Source organism: Botryllus schlosseri, chromosome 13 (assembly GCF_051294905.1).
Source record: "Botryllus schlosseri isolate E-star chromosome 13, Bs_hap1, whole genome shotgun sequence".
NCBI lineage: Eukaryota > Metazoa > Chordata > Ascidiacea > Stolidobranchia > Styelidae > Botryllus > Botryllus schlosseri.
The window spans coordinates 9,003,291-9,022,968 of NC_137248.1; the positions used below are offsets into that span (position 1 = coordinate 9,003,291).

The following is a 19,678-nucleotide window of genomic DNA, read 5'->3' on the forward strand; positions in this document are numbered from 1 at the left end:
ATGGCCGACACAGTCTGTGCGTATAGTATATGAACAGGAGTTCCATCACACATTTCTATAACCAGAATCACTGCATGGGTGATATTTTTAAAAGCGGCATGTCAGCATTGATTTCGACGTAGTCAATAAGATAGCTGACGATAGGTTTCGTCCGGGGTCTTTGCCAGCTGAAATCTCAATAACCGGCGGCCCATCACTGACTGCATGGGACAGATAAAGATTATTCTGATACTGCACTTCATGAAACACTATGAATTGCCACTGCATTGTCGTATATTATGCCCCTCAGTATAAGTCTCACTTATAAACGCATGTTTCAGCAAATCTCCTTTTCGATTATTATTGAACGAGAATATTACGCCCCTCGGTAATAGTTCTAAAAAGTATGATCAGTCAGGTAGAGCTATAATAAAGTTGTACAGAAATATGATGCGTGAAGAATATTTGTCGTAAGATAGTGGCAAGAGTAGCCCATTAGAAAAAGAGCGTCATTTGATAATGCATGATCAGTAAAAAAAGGCTTGTGTTGTTTTGCAATCGTGGGGCAATGAAAACGCGAATATTCAAGTATTCAAATACAAACTCGTGGGCGAGAAACCCGCAAAATACTGTCAGTAACGAATTAGCACCAACTATTACTGTTTTTTTTTTGTGTGGGATTCCGGTATCCCCATCGAATGTCGTTTTACATCCCAAGTATGTACTGGGGTTCACCAGCCTTGATAGTTAGAGTCAGTCGATGTTGTAAGCGTGAGGTTATACGCAATATCTCCCACAGCGACCCTCCCTTTTTGTAGCTGCACATTTAGTAGGCTTTACGAAGACAGTTTACAGAGTAGGTGGTGTTTTATCGATGGGTGTCGGCGGTGGCGACAACTGGGTTTCCGTCGGCCGGTCCGTTTTCGGCGACGACTTCTGGTGGACAGACTGAAGATGCATTTCGGTTTTTTCCGTCCGAAATCCATGTCCTGTGCGACTGGACCGTGTCACTGACATTCTCATTGTTCTGAAGTGCAAAATGTTGGTGCGAACGTGAACGGTTGAAAGAGAGCTGTGAAAAGCGCAGCAGACAGACAGAACGGAATGGGTAGCGTCTCGAGTTATCGCTGGATTTCAAAGGTCACGTCACAATCGCGATTGATTTTGCGTTGTTCGGAATCGATAGCTCAAGTGACTGGGGTGTCTCAGTATAGATAACTAACCTCCGTAGGTTAGTTATCTATAGTCTCAGGCAGTTCTACTTACGATGACTGGTTGACAACTGATAGGATGGACATTGCACAATGCACAACTATCGGTAGCATACAACATTTGCAGTCGTTAAATCCCTACAATGAGAAGAAGCTGTCATGCAAGTAAACGAATACATGTACTACAATGTACATTTTCGCTCAACTTCATCTAATAGTGCATCAGCTGAGCGCATATGCTATCTATTTATGAGAGAGCGACCGGTCTATACGCCAGACCCCAATTCAGAACTTAATATTGCGGCCGTGATTCGAAATAGTAGGTATAGAAAAATGAGGTTTGGAAGTCTGCCGGTATAAAATGGCATGAGTGGCCTACGCGAAAATATCGCAACACGTACGCACAGCTTTTCCAAGTTGGCTTTAAATTAAAAGCATAAGAAAATTTCAAAAAATTAGATTAGGATTAAATTGCGGTCATTTCACTGTAATTAGAATTATCTAGTTGTCCAAGTCTACACGTACCCCGCGGTGTGGTTGATGTCAAATAATTCCGCATATAACCTTTTCCTGACACAAGGACAAACGATCGTTCTCGTTTTACCGTAATTCAATCACGCATCAAAAGTCAGAAGCTAAAATGATTGGCGGGAATTTTAACTCTCGACAAACGCTTCTGTGGTCGGTATAATCGAATTTGCGCTGATGTCACCAAGTTACCAGCACATACGCCAGTTTACTTACGACTTCAGAGAGATAGCCTACTTTCAATTTGCGTTATTGAATTGCATCAATGACCGCAAACAGGAAGCATACCTACGCCACGGGCGGTGGTAGCATGCAAAAACGTCCGCCAAAAATGGCCCCTATACACGTTGCCGAAAGGTTACGCCGGTGAATCATTGACGTGCTACGCCTTACGCGTAAGATTTGTGACGTCGTTTCGGAACAATCCAAAATAATACAGCACGTCGTGTTGATGTTTCAACGTTGCTATTATTTCATGTCATTCATCAGCGGCGTCTACGCGACAGTGAGGCATGCGCTTGCGCCGGTTAAGCATCTGGTTAATAGATTCTATAGTAGTATGCCCGATTCTTTTAGTATGAGGCGCAGTTGAGCCGAAATGCGTGAAAGTGTATTGTACAGTACACTCCAGATTGCGAAGAGAGAATTGGATTGTCCACCACATACTCAGAAGTAACTTTCATGAGAGGATGCGGACAGATTTAAATATCAGATTTGACTAACACCAATCAAACACGATTCGAGCACAAAGTGTTTCGCTTCGAATCCAATTTAAGGATTATAGAGCGAGCCGTGGTTCGGATAGATATCACACACTCGCAGACAATGATCATGCCAACGAAAAAAAGTCGTTATCAAGGGTTTCAGAATATGATTACAACGTCATACTTATTACAATTCAAACAGTAGGTGTGGCTACAATGACTTTTTTCTTTTTGGCTACGCCTGTGACCGCAATCCACATCCAGAGAACCGCGATTTCACGTGCGCTGTCACGGGTATATTATTAAAAGGTGAGAATTGCTTGTGAAAGCGGAATGTCAAGAAAACATGCGGCTGGGCGGATGCACATTGTGACATCACAAGTCGAAAGGATGTTAAGCACAGGATCGCCGTCTCGGACTACGTTCGAATGAGTTAATCACAATTCAACTTGAAGTTACCAAATGTTCAAGCACTTTAGTCGAATTCCGAACCGAATGCTTGAAACATACCAATATACAGTCGGACGGAATCCGAGACAGGCGGGTTTTAGATGAACACAGATATGCGTGAGTCTCCACAAAACAAAGTTACCCAAACACTCCTCGACATTGACAAGTGATACTTTTTTACTTGGGTTCTGAATTGAAAAAGGGAAGCATTTGTAAAGGCTTGCCACGCACCATCACCTTACCTCGGCCGCGAGGGTACGCACATTGCACGTCATATTCGGTCGTATAAGCAAGTCAACTACCTTACCTTCGGTATCCGTATCTCAAAAACGACATGGTCGTGACAGCTCGCTTTCTGAAGTTTTCACTGGTGATGGAATACAGGATCGGATTCATGAGGCTGTTAGTCCACGCCAGGAATGTGATGAGAAAGGGTATGACGTCGCAGTAATGTGGATTCGGTACCTTGAGCGAAAAGTTCAGATGTTATCGACCGCCTAGTCACGGGCCGTGCGAAAACGGCGTGACATTTCAAAAGCGAATAAACACTACGCGGCATAATAGTGCGGGCAATTGGACGCCGGAGCAATTTCCTCGCTCCTTGGTAGAAAATTGTAGCACGAAGAGTTGTATGCATAATTTGCGTAGTACCGAAATACCTACAATTGAATAGTATATTCAATTCATATTGAAATGAACTCGAATATTTTCGGCTGACACTCGTCAGGGGTAATCGTCAGCAACTAATAGAGAAATGGATAGAACATTGTATATCAACAATCGTATCATAAAATATGACGTCACCAGCATGAAAGAGAGAGCGTTCAATGTACTATTTTTAAATAGTATATTCATATTGAAATGAACCCGAATATTTTCGGCTGACACTCGTCAGGGGTAATCGTCAGCAACTAGTAGAGAATTGGAAAGAACATTGTATATTCTCTACTAGTTGCTGACGATTACCCCTGACGAGTGTCAGCCGAAAATATTCGGGTTCATTTCAATATGAATATACTATTTAATTGTACATTGAAGTTCTGTACCTCCAAGAAGCTCTTCAAATATGTACTATTTTTATGTGGTACACGAATTCCTTTTGTTGACAAAGTTTTGGCTGGTGTATTTTGATAAAAGTCGACTCCAAGGCACACAAATGGAATTGTGAACGATTGTTGATATACAATGTTCTTTCCAATTCTCTACTGGTTGCTGACGATTACCCCTGACGAGTGTCAGCCGTAAATATTCGGGTTCATTTCAATATGAATATACTATTCAATTGTATATTGAAGTTCTGTACCTCCAAGAAGCCCTTGAAATACCTACGCTAATCGATGTAAAATGGAATTGTATAACTATCAGAAATTATCGGATATTATTCGCTACAAACGCTATGAAAATTCACTTTTTTGTTTAATTTTACGAAGTACTCAAGTCTGGCATGCACGTCGCCGGGATATTTGCCGATCGTTGCCGTACTCTCTCAAGCTGTTCCGCAATGGCACAATAATGCGTTGAAAATTGAAGAGTATCTACGACGAACTAGATTACACAAGATTACCGGTAATATATTTTTATTTTTAATATTCAATTGAATAGTATATTCATATTGAAATGAACCCGAATATTTTGGGCTGACACTCGTCAGGGGTAATCGTCAGCAACTAGTAGAGAATTCAAAAGAACAGCGTATATCAATATTCAATAGAGCAAGACATTATTACTACTGGCCAGCGCGAATGTCAAGTATCCAAATCGGCTGTTCAATAGGTTCATATTATAATATGTAGTATACATTTTGTGTTACATTGCTACACTCTCCGTGACCCCAGTTTGGGTAGCTCTGACTTAGGATATACAAGTTTTGTGAAACCGGATTAGTATTAAGGCATATAATTTGGAGTTAGCCTGAATTTTTGTATTTCATCTGGATTTAGAATTTACGGGCGACTTTTAGCCACTTAGACACGGTTATATATCCAGGATTAGGATTTGAAGCTCATGCACGGAAATGAATGGGATTTTCAAATATTAAATCCACACATCATTGGACTATACCCCCATGAACACAAGACAGAGCGTAGGTTGTCGACCAAATAAACCAGGGTTAACCACATCCAGCCAAGTGCTATCTCGTACCTCGACTCCAGGCGGCAAGGTGAGGATAATCCATACTTGAAAAGGCAGCCAGCAAATGACAAATGCTGATACGAGAACCAGGACCATCTTCGTCACCTTCGTTTGGATCTCTGCAGCAAATCATATCTATGTCAACAAGCGATCAACACAGAATACACAGACAGGGAAACAAGGACGATTCACACTTTGTAAGGTCGAACTACATTGTATGGCGACTAATCAGATCTATAGGGTTGGCTCGATTATGTTCACAATAAGAACATGCGACTGTTCTTATTGTGAACATGACCGTTCTTATTGTGAACATGAGACTGTTCTTATTGTGAGCATGACTGTTCGTATTGTGAACATGAGAATGTTCTTATTTTGAACAAAACTGTTATTATTGTGAACAATGAATGTAATCGAACCAACCCTCCTCGATCAGATCACTCTCTCACTGTTATTTAGAAATTGCTATATGGACATTTCGTTGGAGTAACAAAGCGCCAAAAGCTATATCCATGATATACATTCAGTCAACATTCCAGTTTTCTTCTACTTGAAGATATGTTGATCAGACTATTGATTCACAACTGATAAACATGTGACGTATATATTTGTACAGAACAATTCTTCGCGAATCTGTGGACTGGGCTGGATTACGTCAGAGAGTCAGAACTGAGACTCATACGCATCACAAGTTCTAATAACTAATAAATTATTGGTCGACAAGATCATCAGTATCCGGGTTAATGAGATTAGCCAATACAATCCTAGGATTAGGCAAGTTTCCAACCTCCAGATACAAGCTACCGAGAGACGTTATAGCTTGACAAATATAAGATTTAAGTCAAAATCACGATGGCGCCGTCGCCTGTGACGTTTAACCTTACACGCATAAAAAAAGTAAATCTCATTATCAATATTGACATTTACTCGCAATCTTCGATTTGAACGGAGGCAATTGCGTATTGTAAGGTAGCTTGTAACACAATGACGTTACCACAATCTGCCCTATGTCAGATTTATTTTTAAAGCCAATTCCCTCGCGAACCAAGCGCCTGTTTCATTCATCGCATACAAGCACGCGGCGAACTTGGCGTGATCATCGACCTCTCAGCAGGTTACCTTTGTCCTTTTGCAACAACTCGTAAATCAGGATTGGAGCGTAGCATAGACGTAAACATTTCTGCCAACGGTTACGAGATTAAATCTCATAAGACCACGTATAAGAGTATATTAATCATGTAAAATAACCGCAATCTTCGAGATATTCAGAGAAAACACGGACATTGCGGTGGCTGGATCATAATAATAACGATCAAATTCACGCTGAGCAAGGTTAGGATGCCAGATTCATGCAATACTGAAATGAATGTATGCTTATTGCTTAGCGCCATGCTATGATTGTTGTGTACAGCACAAACGAATGAAGTAAATGAAGACATAAACCCGTACACACAAGTGTACAGGCACGTTCCTGCAATGTAGTGCGGAGTACATTGTATGTACTGTACAGTTGTACACTTGTACATTGCACTGAACAAAACAGGTCGTATCGGGCCAAGGTTTACGAGCCACAAAGGATTTTCAAGTTGACAAAATTCATGACGATTGGGCAACGAAGGGATGCGTTGAAATACGCTCAGCTCAGAGATTGGAATATATATAATTTCTACATATACAGAGGGATCATTACGATGTCACAACCTCTACCAAAAAGAGCGAAATTTCGCAAGTATGAGTACTGACAAGTCTGCCATATGCATCGACGGATTCTAATGGGGATTTAGTATATCCAGTGTGAGCTGTGTTAGCCAATTTTCTTCTATCATATTTCCGAGGTGTTACTCATGCTGGGGGAAAGGGCGTATACGCAGTCTTGCAGAGCTGCCCATCACATTAATTTGATAATTCAGTCGGAAGGAACAATATATGGGAAATATGTTGCTATTGTATATATATGATAAACGCTTAACTCGTTTGAGGAACAAATGAAAATGGCGCTCATTCTAATGACAAAAACTTGAAGTCGATGTCAATTGAGAGGCAGTTCATTTGCCTGATAATGCCAATGAAAATAACGGTCATCTGATATACAAATAATTTCAAGTTCAGGTAGGTCGCTGATGAATTAGTGATAGATAGGTGAGGGTTTGACAAACGGTAGGGTTTGGATTATGATATAGAATAGGTTAGGGATGTGAATGGGTTCGTTACATCAGGTTGAGCGTTGAGGTTATTGTTCGGGGTTAGAGGTTACAAATGATATATTGAAGTAGAATGTACCAGCTCAAAATAACATCATTTCTGTCACTCTACGGAGTAAAACGGCACTTTCAAATGAGAATCACAATTCTGTCACTCAAATGCGAGCGATCACTTATTTAATATGCAACCGACAAATGTGCTGTCACTCAATTGATATACAGCGATACATATATGCGGAAATATATAGCCTTAAGAACTAAGCCTATAGTCACAAAAGTTTAATTTTAATAATTCCAAATTTTGTAAGTCCTCCAATCACGTATTTTCGACATCGCAATGGCGATCGCGTCGGTGTCGCTTCGTTGCTACGGAGTCATAAGCTATTAGATATGAGTCAAAATGCGCGCATATTTTTCTGTTTTGCACGTGTTCTAGTAAACCAGTGGTTCTTAACCTTTTTTCCTCCAGCGCCCCCTTTCAAAAATTATCGTGCTCCAGCGCCCCCCCCCCAACTTCATAATGTAAGGAATGTAATAAAGACAATGAGTAAGAGGGAGGGCCGTAACAGCACCTCGTCAACCCCCTAAAAACGATTGCCTTGCGCACCCATAGCGTGATAAACCGAACTTATGAGGGCTTCGCCCCCACGAACCCCCTATCGTGATTTCGATGGTCAGCAAAGTTTGTGTGGCCTGGTCGCCCTAGGTATCAAAAATTTTCTATAATGCATGAATGAATAGGTGGTAATTACATATATAAGTCGCGATAAACTGAGTGAGCTGTAGTATAGAAAGATAAAGGGCACATAATTAAACATATTCGGGCGTGGACGCAGGTACAATTATTCGTTACCAGGGCCGTAACAGCACTTCGTCAGCCCCCCCCCCCCCGCAAAAAAAAAACGTTGGTCCTGGGCCCCCATCGGGTGATAAACCAAGCTTCCGGGGGACTTCACTCCCAGACCCCCATTAAGCTGTCCTCTATTTGCTGAAAGTCTGTTAGGTATCTACATTGGGTGTCCATTTACTGAGGCAGCTATTCTCGCCAAGTCGCGCGAAGCGCGAAAAATTTCACTAATTAATGATTGAATTGGTCAATATCATCGGGAATTGCATGTAAATTGAGATTAATTTTTATCCTCTCTCTGCTCACGTAAACACATTTACCGTAGAGCTGAGTGAGGTGCAATGTTCCCTCTAAGCTGCGCACGTGCGCAGTGCTGACACGGTCTCCGCGCACAGAAAATCTACGTTGCGCACAACAAATCCGAAGTTATTACCTTTTTTTAGTCGATACGCACTGTTGTCCAGGGGTCAGCGCAGGGAGTTGTTGAGTGTGCGCAGACTCATCAAAACTTAAAGCGAACATTGTGAGGTTTCTAGGAAACTGTAGGGCCCGTTACTAATAATTGAACATATTCGGGCGGGCGAACCCGTTGGTATGACTTCGTTGCATGATGTTATTTCGTGACCCCCTGTCTGCAATATCAAAAAATATAGAATCACTCAACGGGGATATCGCCCAACAGGAATATCCCTGTCGCCCAATCGTACTAAACTAAAAGACGCACACGATTTCAGATAGGTATTTCTTCACTGACATACGTCTTCTGGGGTTCAGATTGCCAAGACAGGAACATTCGGTGTCAGTCATTTAGGCGCCCATGGACAATTATATGTATATATGGCTATATGTAACGAAGTTTTCGGTGTTAATTTGCTCTGAATACTCATTAAGGATATGTCCTATCACCACATCATCTACTGCGAAGCCATTTTTCTCCAGCGCCCCCCATACCGCCCCCCTGAGCCCAGCGCCCCCCATATCGCCCCCTGAGCGTTTCCGCCCCCCTTCAAAATCGCCAGCGCCCCCTGGGGGGCGCTGGGGGCAAGGTTAAGAACCACTGTAGTAAACTATTGTCAATACAGAAATATTATTGTACCAAGCGGTAAGGCCCGCACTTACCCTTCCAGCTCAATTTCGGTGAACATGACGCGTTCCCCATACCGGTATCTGTTTGAAGGCACTCCTGTTCCGATTGATTTCCTAACACCACCAAACACAAAGCAAATGAATAGCTGCGATCGTGTCCTCTGTGTCAAAATCATGATGCATCGAACAAATAACAAAAATTGATTGCGTTATCTAGCGAAAATTTTCATTCTCATCGCACCGGAGGTAAATAGCAATAATAGGTTCCGGAAAAGAAGCGCAAGATCACGAACAGTGGTGACTCAAAAGGGTTCACTCTGCTAGTGCACCGTGACGGCATAAATTGATGCGTGCTCTGTGATACGTAGGAGTATAGCAATGTCATTCATGAGTGTGGTGTCTCATACGACAAATGGCTGTATTGAAGTGCACGTGTGGTGTAGGCTATACAAACACGATGCAAAATTGATTACATCGGTGATGCGTGGCGTGCGTTTACTTCAAAGTACATTACGCCACTGTAGAATATACGAATGAAACACTGAAACAAGCTATACTCACATTAGTGAAGAGTGCTTCAGACGACCTACCTTCTGCCTTTTGTGAGCGCACTTTCCTCACAGCCGTCGCTCTCCATATTTGAAAGTAGCATACTATGATAACGAGAAGGGGAATCCCGAAGAAAACAATAAAGGTGGAAATTTGCCAGGCTCGGAAACTGGGTGAATCGCCGCCTGCTGCGTGGGCTTTATTGCCACAGCGGTTCGGGTTGATTGCGACGGCGGATGCCTCTGCGAATGGAGGAAACATAAGTGCCAGATATTGTGATGGCGTGGCGAGATAGCGCAGTGGTATAATCCACGGCCGCAACACCATTGGGTTGCGGGTTAAAGTCCGACAGAGTTCGACTCCAAAAATCCTACCTAAGTGTTGGAGGTTTATCTATTAGGCTGCTCTTCACCATCTCGCCCGTGTAAGCGGTGCGGATTCAAAATTGCAGAAAATCGGCCTGGTGTAAATGACCATTGTAGGGTGTCGACAAACACCATGAATACCACAAACAACCGTCGTGTCGGTCTGAAGCCGACAGTGGCAGAGGTGGCAGCACATCAAGCACGAACCCAGCCCGCACCATTGTGAAGTTGACGAAAAGTTTTGACTTATCATCCCATGTTCCAGCAAACAAATTATTCTCGTACTCGCCAGATTTCTATCATTCTGACGTAATTATAGCGTGTAAACATAGTGCGGTAAAAATGCCCAAAATCAACACAGCAAATCAACAAAGATGAAATCTTTCCTGGTTTATTCTCCCATTGCATTTTCATATTCCCACCACGAGTCAGTACCAGACCAACTTAATTCATCAAACCGATTTGCATGATGCAGGGGTTGGCACATTATTATCATCAGGCCATCTCACCATAACATCTTTGATGGGCCTGTCACTCATTGGCTATGGTACCGAACACAGTAGACTTGGGAACGATCAAGGAAACCACAGGAGATCGATTATTACGCGACTAAATTTAAATGATGCACATATTACGTACATTAGGCGGTATATAGGTCTAGTGCGGTATCGACCAAAATTTATACCCTTTGCGACCAACACTGTAAGAATCACTGACGTAACCGATGTCGCTGCCAGCTACAGATAGGTAGTTGGTGTAATTCCCCGCTGAAATGCTACATACGACAAACTTAAAAATGGTTGGCACGCCAGTTGGTAATGTTTTACAATTTTTGATATTTTGGCACGCTGCATACAAAAGGTTGCCGGCCCCTGGCGTACGCGGTGTCTTACAGAAGCCTATAGAAGTGGGCCGAGATACAAGTCGGTAAATACGGAATCAAGATGAAGAAAAGCGGCCCTGTGTAAAATGGCCAATGTAGTCGAAACACAATACATATCAAACAATGACATCAGAGCAGAACTGGGCCATCAAATATAACCAAAACGAAAGTGTGCCACGACAATAAAAAATAATTAAGAACCTTCCACCTAAAGTATTATACCTGTTTGCGTCTCATGCGTAGGTTAATCAGCGGATCTAGGAATGGTAAGTTAAAAATCTTCACTAACTTGGTTGGAAGCCTTCATTATAAAAATCACCGCCAGTGAGATCTCCCGAGCTATCATTATAGTCCCCGTAGCCATATCCCGATATGCCATCTATAGACGACAATAGATCTGGGAATAGAAACCAGTCAATTACCAAAAGTATATTTTCCAAAGCGGCCACATTAATTATCGTACCAGTGCTAAATAGATCGTCGTAGTCGACAAATCCAGTCTCTTCGTGTCCCGGGAATCTCAGCAAACATTTCCTTGACTCCACCTTGTCGCCTATTTTGAATTCGTCGAGACTTGCATACAAGATAATTGGAATCGATGTCAAGACGCTCGCAATCCATAACACAGCGCAGGCGATCCTGCAGAAAATGATTCAAGTACAGTCCATTGGCAAGGATTACTTCTAGAAAGAGGCGTCGAATTGTTACCTATGCTATTTTGATGGTAAAAGTCATGCTTTAATACAGGATAACGATAAGGGTGCATATGATGATATGATGTCTATAGGCTTCAGGTGGAGCGTGGTGAACTTGAGATGGATTGAATTTGGATATAAACTATAGAATGTGGTTCTCAACCGCCGGTCCGTGGCAAGTTGCCGGCCGGTCCGCCAAATAAATTACGCTTTCATATCTCAATTACAAAATGCAAGATGTTGGACTCTTATCCATATTATTAGAGAAATGAAACGTAAAATTGATTTCGGAATTTGAAACGTATCAATTCTGCATGGTGTCGTAACATAGAGCTCAGTTCACAGTCTGCTTTGCGCTTAGTGTTGCACTGTACGAAACTGTTTAAAAGTATAGCCTACAACAGCTATATGTGAAAGCAATAAGGACACTTTTGACAAAAGTTCGTTAAATTCCGACAGTACAATTAGCGAAATTTATTGGTAGAATAGAGGCAAGCAAACAGCAAACTTGGATTTCTTCCGAAAGAAACCGAACAATCAAACTCAGTGGTTTTAATACGACTTGGTCTTGCAGAAAGTTCAATAGAGCCACGTCCAACACGTCTACTGTCAAAAGGCAGCATTAAATGAAGGTCTCAATATTTTATTTTTGAGTTTCGCCGGCCCGCTGCGTTTATCTTGATGTTTTGGTGCAATCAATCAGGTTTATTAATATTTTCATCGTTTCAAAACATCACAAGACTGCGATACAATGGAAAGATAGGAAGGTGTCGAAACAACGTGGAGTAGCCTTTAAGATCAGACACCCACCTTAGCCTTAAGGCGAAGTAAATAAGAGGCATGCACACTGAATGAAAAGTAATGCAGAGAATATAATACGCAAGCGACAAAATGAGGTGGCATGTGGCGGAGGGCTAGGTCGATGTTAGGTCGTGGTCCGGTAATCCTGAAGACTGGCTAGTATTCATTTAGATGAAATTGCTTGTATTTCGACTTTTTACCGCTCCGCAAGGTCAAAACGGTTGAGACATACAAAATAATCCAGACCATATTGGTTCCCAACCTTTTTGGATGTCGGAGCCGCATTTTAAACTTCAGAGTACACATGGAGCCGTATGAAAACACTCCAGTAGGCTACGTCTAACGAAAATATAAAGGTAGCTAGACTATTTCTGGATCTCACCATCAAGATAATTCAAAACCCTGCACATATACTTCTATAGATTCTTTATCGGTTATTTTAGCATTAATCGACGCAGATTGGCAAGTGCTATACATTGAAATACTACTGAAAATGGATATACTATACAGCATACTATATATGTCGTTATGTGATAGCTCTTCAAACATTCCAGCACTTAATGCGCAAGTTAGAGGGGATTATATTGGTAATATGGCAATTCATACTTAACTATGAGCCGTTACTTTGATATCAGTAAAATTGTGTCGAAATTTACTCTTCACAGAGATGATCTATAAAGGTCTATGACCAGCACAACTCTAGATATACGATTGTCTGACGGGTATTCATCCATGCGTTTGACGCTATAGTCTGCAAGAATTAACTTTCCCGTTTTGGGCGGCTTTAGAAATAACTAATATCCCCTATTTTAGCATTCATTAACAGAAATTGGCTATAACTATTCATAGAAATAGACAACAACTGTCTACTATATTTTTATGGCATATTCAGAGGTCAGAGTCACAAGAAGGGTAGGTTGGAGCCGCAAGTGGGTCTGAGATGACCGCCACCATCGCATAAAATTAATCAATTTGCTTGTGCACATAGTGCATTATAGGCGAAGCACGACTTCACCAAACTCTGATAAATATTACAATGATAATAATACAAATAGCAATAGTAACAATACCTTGCGTTTCTCTGCGTTCGGAATTGCATCGACTGTAAGCTGTGAACTATCGCCATGTAGCGATCTATGCTCATTCCGGTTAGGAAGAGAATTGAGGAGTGGTAGGCAATGTGCTTCATCGCTGAAAGATTATTTTGATAATAGCAATAGTGAACAGACCTGTGAAATGTTTTACGCGCCGTGACTGCCACTGTACTGGTACAGAAGCACATATACTATTTAGCAATTTTTGAATGAGAATCTTGATATATTGGCATGCCTCAATAGTAGCTAATACATAAATTTTAGAGAGAACATCGCAACATGAAATTTGTATAGGTCTAATCTACTTGTGTGTCCTGAGTATATAGCGATAAATTTCTTCCACGTCACTCATTCGGAGTTTTTATATGTAATGACATCCCATTGACAGTAATAGCATTTCCGACGATTCACGAGGGATTGCAGTTATAGCTATTGCACTGGCCCCGTTTTCGGCTAATCATCTCTATTATAGGCCTATATGGGAAGTTCCCATGCGTGTGACTGAATTTAATAAGAAAAGGCACGGACCTGTGGATCCCAAACTGGGCGTCGTGAGACTTTTCTAGGGGCGCTGTGAAGACATTTGAAAGTTGAATCATGGCCATGGTTGAATTTGAAAACATTCTAACAGTTCTCCTCTATTGCGTGTGGAGAATGCTAACACAGCAGATTTACCTACAGCTGATCATGACCATAATGTACGAGAAAGTGTAAAGACCACATTCCATGTAAAGTGTTTTGGATCATATGTTGACTTATCTCCGCTGTCCAATATCAATATCAACCCATAGCGTTTTAATATTGAACCATGTCAGTTATCTTGAAGGATGAATAACGATCGATTTAGTGTTAATCCCAATCCTCGATTTAACATTGGAATCAGCTTTTCAAAAGCATGTTTTTCGCGCCTTTAGGCAATATTACATGATACATTTGAGATACAGGGTGTCATTACGACCCAATGCATCAATTAAAACAGAAAATCTGTCACATACACGATTACGCGAATTCGAGGTGAAAACTTGCGGTGGCTTAAAATGCGAAAGCTATCGCTGGGAATAATGTAGTCTGCGTTACGTACAACGCATCGGCGTTATGTTATATATACGTTATTGTGCGAATAGGTTGCACTATAGAGTATGGTTGCACATATTCTTTCTGCAATAAATCGAGCAAAACCCTACACGTGTAATTTCGCATAGAATCATCTTGCAGAAAACAAAAAATATTCTCAGTCCATTGTGGCTATATAATAAATATGAATGAGATGAATTAGAAATTCTGAAAGGCATCAGATTAAAATCGTGATGTTGCGCTGTAAATGAATGGGCGAAAGTGGTTGAATCTACCAGATTCCTACCACAGCCTAGGATGCAAATCTGTCCACATTTTTGCCACTTATTGTGGTAGTCCACGAAAACAGAGTAGGCCTACTCTCCACCCCTTGGATAAATCTTCATTAGGGCTGTTCAAAAAATCTTTTTCTTCAGATTTCACTGGCTACTTGATAAAATTGTTCGGTTGGTGAAAACAACGCTGCACACCAACTTTGGCTAAATTCCAACCAGTAGAAGCGATTTTCTTTCTTAGAATTTATCATTAAAAAACAAAAAACAAAAAAAAATTTCAAAGTTTTTCTGTCAACCCCACACAATCGTTAGGCTACCAGTAGAGATCATGCACATCAAATTTGGCTCAATTCCAACCACTAGAAGCGAAGTTATTGCAGTAGAAAGTTTTGAATTTATCATTAAAAAACAAAAAATAAATTTTCAAAATTTTTCTGTCAACCTCATAAAATTTTTAGGCTGTCAGTAGAAATGATGCACATCAAATTTGGCTCAATTCCAACCACTAGAAGCGAAGTTATTGCAGTAGAAAAATTTTCAATTCCATGATTTTATGATAAATAATTAAAGAGTGAGCCGCCGTAAATACTATTTTATTCTAATCCAAATTTCTCTACTTCAATAACGCTTCTAGCGGTTGGGATTGAGCCAAATTTGATGTGCATCATTTCTACTGACAGCCTAAAAATTTTATGAGGTTGACAGAAAAATTTTGAAAATTTTTGTTTTGTTTTTTAATGATGAATTCAAAACTTTCTACTGCAAGAAAATCGCTTCTACTGGTTGGAATTGAACCAAAGTTGGTGTGCATCGTTGTTTTCACCAACCTGACAATTTTTATCAAGTAGCCAGTGAAATCTGAAGAAGAAGATTTTTTTTAACAGCCCTAATCTTCAAACTAATTAGTGTATTTGACTCGTTTTCCCTCATCGGGTTGGATGTGAAAGCAAAATTTTATACCGGAAACTGCCGTTTATTTGATTTGCACCCCACACAGTAGTGGAAATAGACTAAATGCACGGGTTTCGTTTACAGTATGCGATCCGAATGATCCGACATTCGAAGTCGTTCATCTCATTTGACGTCACGCTACTCACAACGCCTGGGAAAATACTCCAACTACACCATTGCACCGCAGAAAATGGCGCGCTACCCCGGCATTTTTATTGCATTCTCGCCTGTGAGCGTGGTGTGTAATATAGACAGACATACCTTCTATGAATTTACACACGCCTTCATCAAAGGGGAATCCGTGAGCCAAATTCGACGGTATGTCGAACGGCAGCGTAATAAGAAAAAGGACGTCAGCTATTGCGAGATGCATAACGAAAGTATTTGCAACAGTCCGGTTCGATCGTGAGCGTTCCGTAACGACGATTACTAATATAACAAAGACGTTGGCGAGAATTCCGATGGCTGAAACACAAGAAATTGATTATGTGACGATGAGCACATACGGAATTGTCACCGACACGAATGTTTTGGACTCGCCGTAGCGTTTTTGGCAACCATGTACTGTGAGGTGAACACTTGCATCATGCATGACAGGACCGGGATCAGCATTTTAGCTTTGGCTGTTGATGAAACTCAATTTCGGTTCTGACGTGCAAGATGCAAACCAATGTGACGTCCCTAAGTAATATGCATTGATGTCGCTGGTTGTGTTCTATTGAAATGAAGGGCTGAAACCTCGACTCAATGAATTTGACTTACTTGTCCCGTGGCGGTTTCGAAGGAACAGTTAGCAAATAACTTACTAACATGTCAGAATGAAAGTATAGTGACGCATTTCGCAGTGATAAAATTACGGCATCACTTGATTATGGTGGAAATCAAAGACATTCGCGCAGCCATTGATATCGGTTTCATGGAGGGCAAAAGTAATTAAGCACTGAGGCTGAGCAATTATGTAATGTGTCGGACTCACACCGAAATGGCACATTCCAGATAAAATAATTGCCCATTACATTATACAACTCAAAAACCTGAATACTGGTATGTGATTGCTACAAACAGGCGATATATTAATGAATCATAGGCAATTGAGCCGTTTGAACAAAAGACAAGTGTAATTTCATTTATTATAAGGGTATCACGACAGCCAAGTGGTCGTAATCACACAGCTTATATTACATACGTGAAGTGAAGAACGTCTTACCTGCCAAAGTAGGATAAACAATAATAGAAAATGTCGCCATTGCCTCTCGTATATCATTTTGAGTACCATTTTCGTTGTGTTCTTCCATAATTATCAGAGAAACAAATCACCTAGGATAACTGCGGTAATAGACGTGAAAGACGGTTGCTTCATTATAATCAGGGGCATTTAGATTGTGTATCGATTACAGCAGCTTATTGTACAATTCAAATCGTAAGCACAATAACACCCGTTCAATGACTGTACTGTGAAATCTCACAGTTGTTTATGAATATAATCGCTCTATTTGCTGATTACAACTCAGAAACAAACAGCATTGTGTCTCCTGGAAGCCACCGAACAATTTTCCTACAACAAGGTATAGCGTAATAGCAATTCCCTTGGGAGGCATAATCTTCAAAACAACATGCATGTCCCGCCACTGCCCACCGCAAGCTAGTTATCTGCGGAAGCGATAAAGCATCATCCCGAGTGGCACGATAAGCACTCAAGCTTATCAAAGTATTGTATACATAACGCGCAGTTTAGTAATCTGCAAGCGCATACGAGTGCTTCCGCGCATCCGCAGAAATTTATGTGATAATGAATACGTGTACGATACCCAAATCAAATAACATAATCATTACTAATGCACAAGTTACCCAGTTCTCCGGAGTTATAATAATTTACGTTGTGTACATACTTTTCACAAATGATAAATTTGGCTTGCGTCTAATGGCAAGTCACTACCAGTAATCCCCGATCTTTCGTCTAAGGACGAATCACAGTGGGTGGAATTTGAATGTATTGACATTTCTGCGTTATCAAGGGAAAGTAGCCTGCATTAGTAATTTGGCATATTCATTTCTGGCGAATCTATAGCACTATGGAATGGAAGACGATTCTGCGCGACAAAATATGTAGATCAGTAATAGTATATCTCTGGTGCCCCATATCAGTATGGAAATACATGATGCTAGATCGACCTACATATCTTTTCGAGTTACCGCGGCCATTCAGCATCATAATTCTGTCATATTGTGGCGCCGAATTTTGAGCAGACACAAAAACTGACGAGTACCCCGAGGCAGTGTGAAAATGTCGATGGAAGGAATAACGATCTGTAGTTACTCACGAAAACATTGACTAATCTACGAGGACTAGATGTGTGAAAGTATACAATGTCTATTTTCTATAAAGCCACCCAAAGTTACTCTCACGCAATACCGCTACAGGAGTTGCTGACATTCTGACCTCCAGCCTCGTTTCTACAGCTTGTTATATGCATAGGCTTAGCTAGTGTACAGTACAACACGGTACAAACCAGACGCTTGTCTGACAACCACAGTCACTCGACTTCCACGGCATTTATGACGAGCAGTTCACTACCTGTCGCTGATCGCATAGCTTCCTGAATTATAGGGTATTGCATTATATATTTCCACAAAATTTCTGGTCGTGGAATGGAGATCTATAGCTAACTGTTTAGCGTCAGACTATGATATTTTCTACCTACCACGAAAAAAACTGATATGTACGATTATCGGCAGATATATCCCAGACTACTATTCGACATCGAGAGTACCTAAGTAAATCAACCATGAACGACTATAGACCCGATCGTAACAGGCAGCTTTACGCAAATAACGCGAATAGGATTATATCCTCATCAGCCTTGAAATACGGAATCACACAGCTTTACTGTATGACATCATGCCTGGTAATGATCCATTTCCTTATGTCACCACCTCTTAGCATAAGATAGACGTTCCTACACCTAAGTCAAGGAAAAGTGAACTTTCTAGTCGACATATCTCCACAAACATTGGTCACAATAGTTTCCTGAAGTGTTCTCGAAGCATTGATTTCAATGTTACAATTTGCGCAGCTGTATCCAACCGACGAGGCCGTACAGACAAATTAGGAATGCAGAAAAACAGACGTTGGGTTAGAAGTTTACATTCTTTGGTCTATATAGCACTGTACCTGAATTACCAATAGAGTTAAAACTGCCTGATATTGAGATAAATAATATAACAGCCCCTTAAAATACATTTTAATAGTCAACATACATTCAATTTAGTAAAAGTATTAAACACCGCCAAGTTTCCTCAGTCGAGCATCCCAAGAACGTAACCACGACTTTTCCGAGTGTGAGTAATAGTATCCAGTAATTAAATATGACACGAGCTGTATGAATTGTCTCAAATGATTCAACAGCACAAACAGATATATACCTCATGCAAACAAACAAAAAACGTCACTCGATAAGATAGCCGTGAGTGAGTGTCCCTTGAAAAAGTCAATTTACCGCTCTAACACTCGGAATTCACGACATGCGAGATTTTATTCCAGAAGGCCATTACTTTCTGTCGTCGAGGTCCATCGTAATTGGCGTAAGTTTGATCGTTGTATAACTAGGGGCTGACTGGCTTCGAGTTGATTTGAATATTCGAATATCACTTATTATGGCGTAATATTAGCAATGATGACTTGAATATAGTTCAAATGTGTACCATTTTTGCGGCCACAAGGAAAATGATGCCAGCTACACATCATATAGAATAATTTTAAGCACTGTGACCTATGTCGTTGACAGTCGTTCCATCGGTGTTCGTAGCTTTGTTTGTTTGTTTGATATTCATGGTATTTTATACTACATTGGT

General features: G+C 40.9%; 1 protein-coding gene and 1 long non-coding RNA gene across 4 annotated transcripts; one reads left to right on the top strand and one right to left on the bottom strand.

The window, feature by feature from the left end:
• Positions 1 to 314: 314 nt before the first annotated feature.
• On the bottom strand, positions 315 to 17,704 carry LOC145454118 (neuropeptides B/W receptor type 2-like). 3 transcript variants are annotated; one of them, XM_080332141.1, is made up of 11 exons: positions 17,034 to 17,676; positions 16,088 to 16,291; positions 13,503 to 13,623; positions 11,400 to 11,575; positions 11,226 to 11,333; positions 9,730 to 9,930; positions 9,173 to 9,253; positions 5,015 to 5,124; positions 3,180 to 3,337; positions 3,015 to 3,060; positions 315 to 1,006 (listed from the first exon to the last, which is right to left on the bottom strand). In XM_080332141.1, exons 1-11 carry the CDS (start codon positions 17,119 to 17,121, stop codon positions 848 to 850), a joined length of 1,452 nt encoding a protein of 483 aa, XP_080188267.1. In that variant the 5' UTR covers positions 17,122 to 17,676; the 3' UTR covers positions 315 to 847. The 3 variants fall into 3 exon arrangements, with proteins under 3 accessions (XP_080188267.1, XP_080188269.1, XP_080188268.1); XM_080332143.1 differs by lacking the exon at positions 9,173 to 9,253 and having other exon boundaries at positions 17,034 to 17,704; XM_080332142.1 differs by lacking the exon at positions 3,015 to 3,060 and having other exon boundaries at positions 17,034 to 17,652.
• On the top strand, positions 4,303 to 7,651 carry LOC145454130 (uncharacterized). The gene is made up of 2 exons (XR_013920050.1): positions 4,303 to 4,438; positions 4,859 to 7,651. It is a non-coding gene; the product is annotated as an uncharacterized LOC145454130 (long non-coding RNA).
• Positions 17,705 to 19,678: the final 1,974 nt, after the last annotated feature.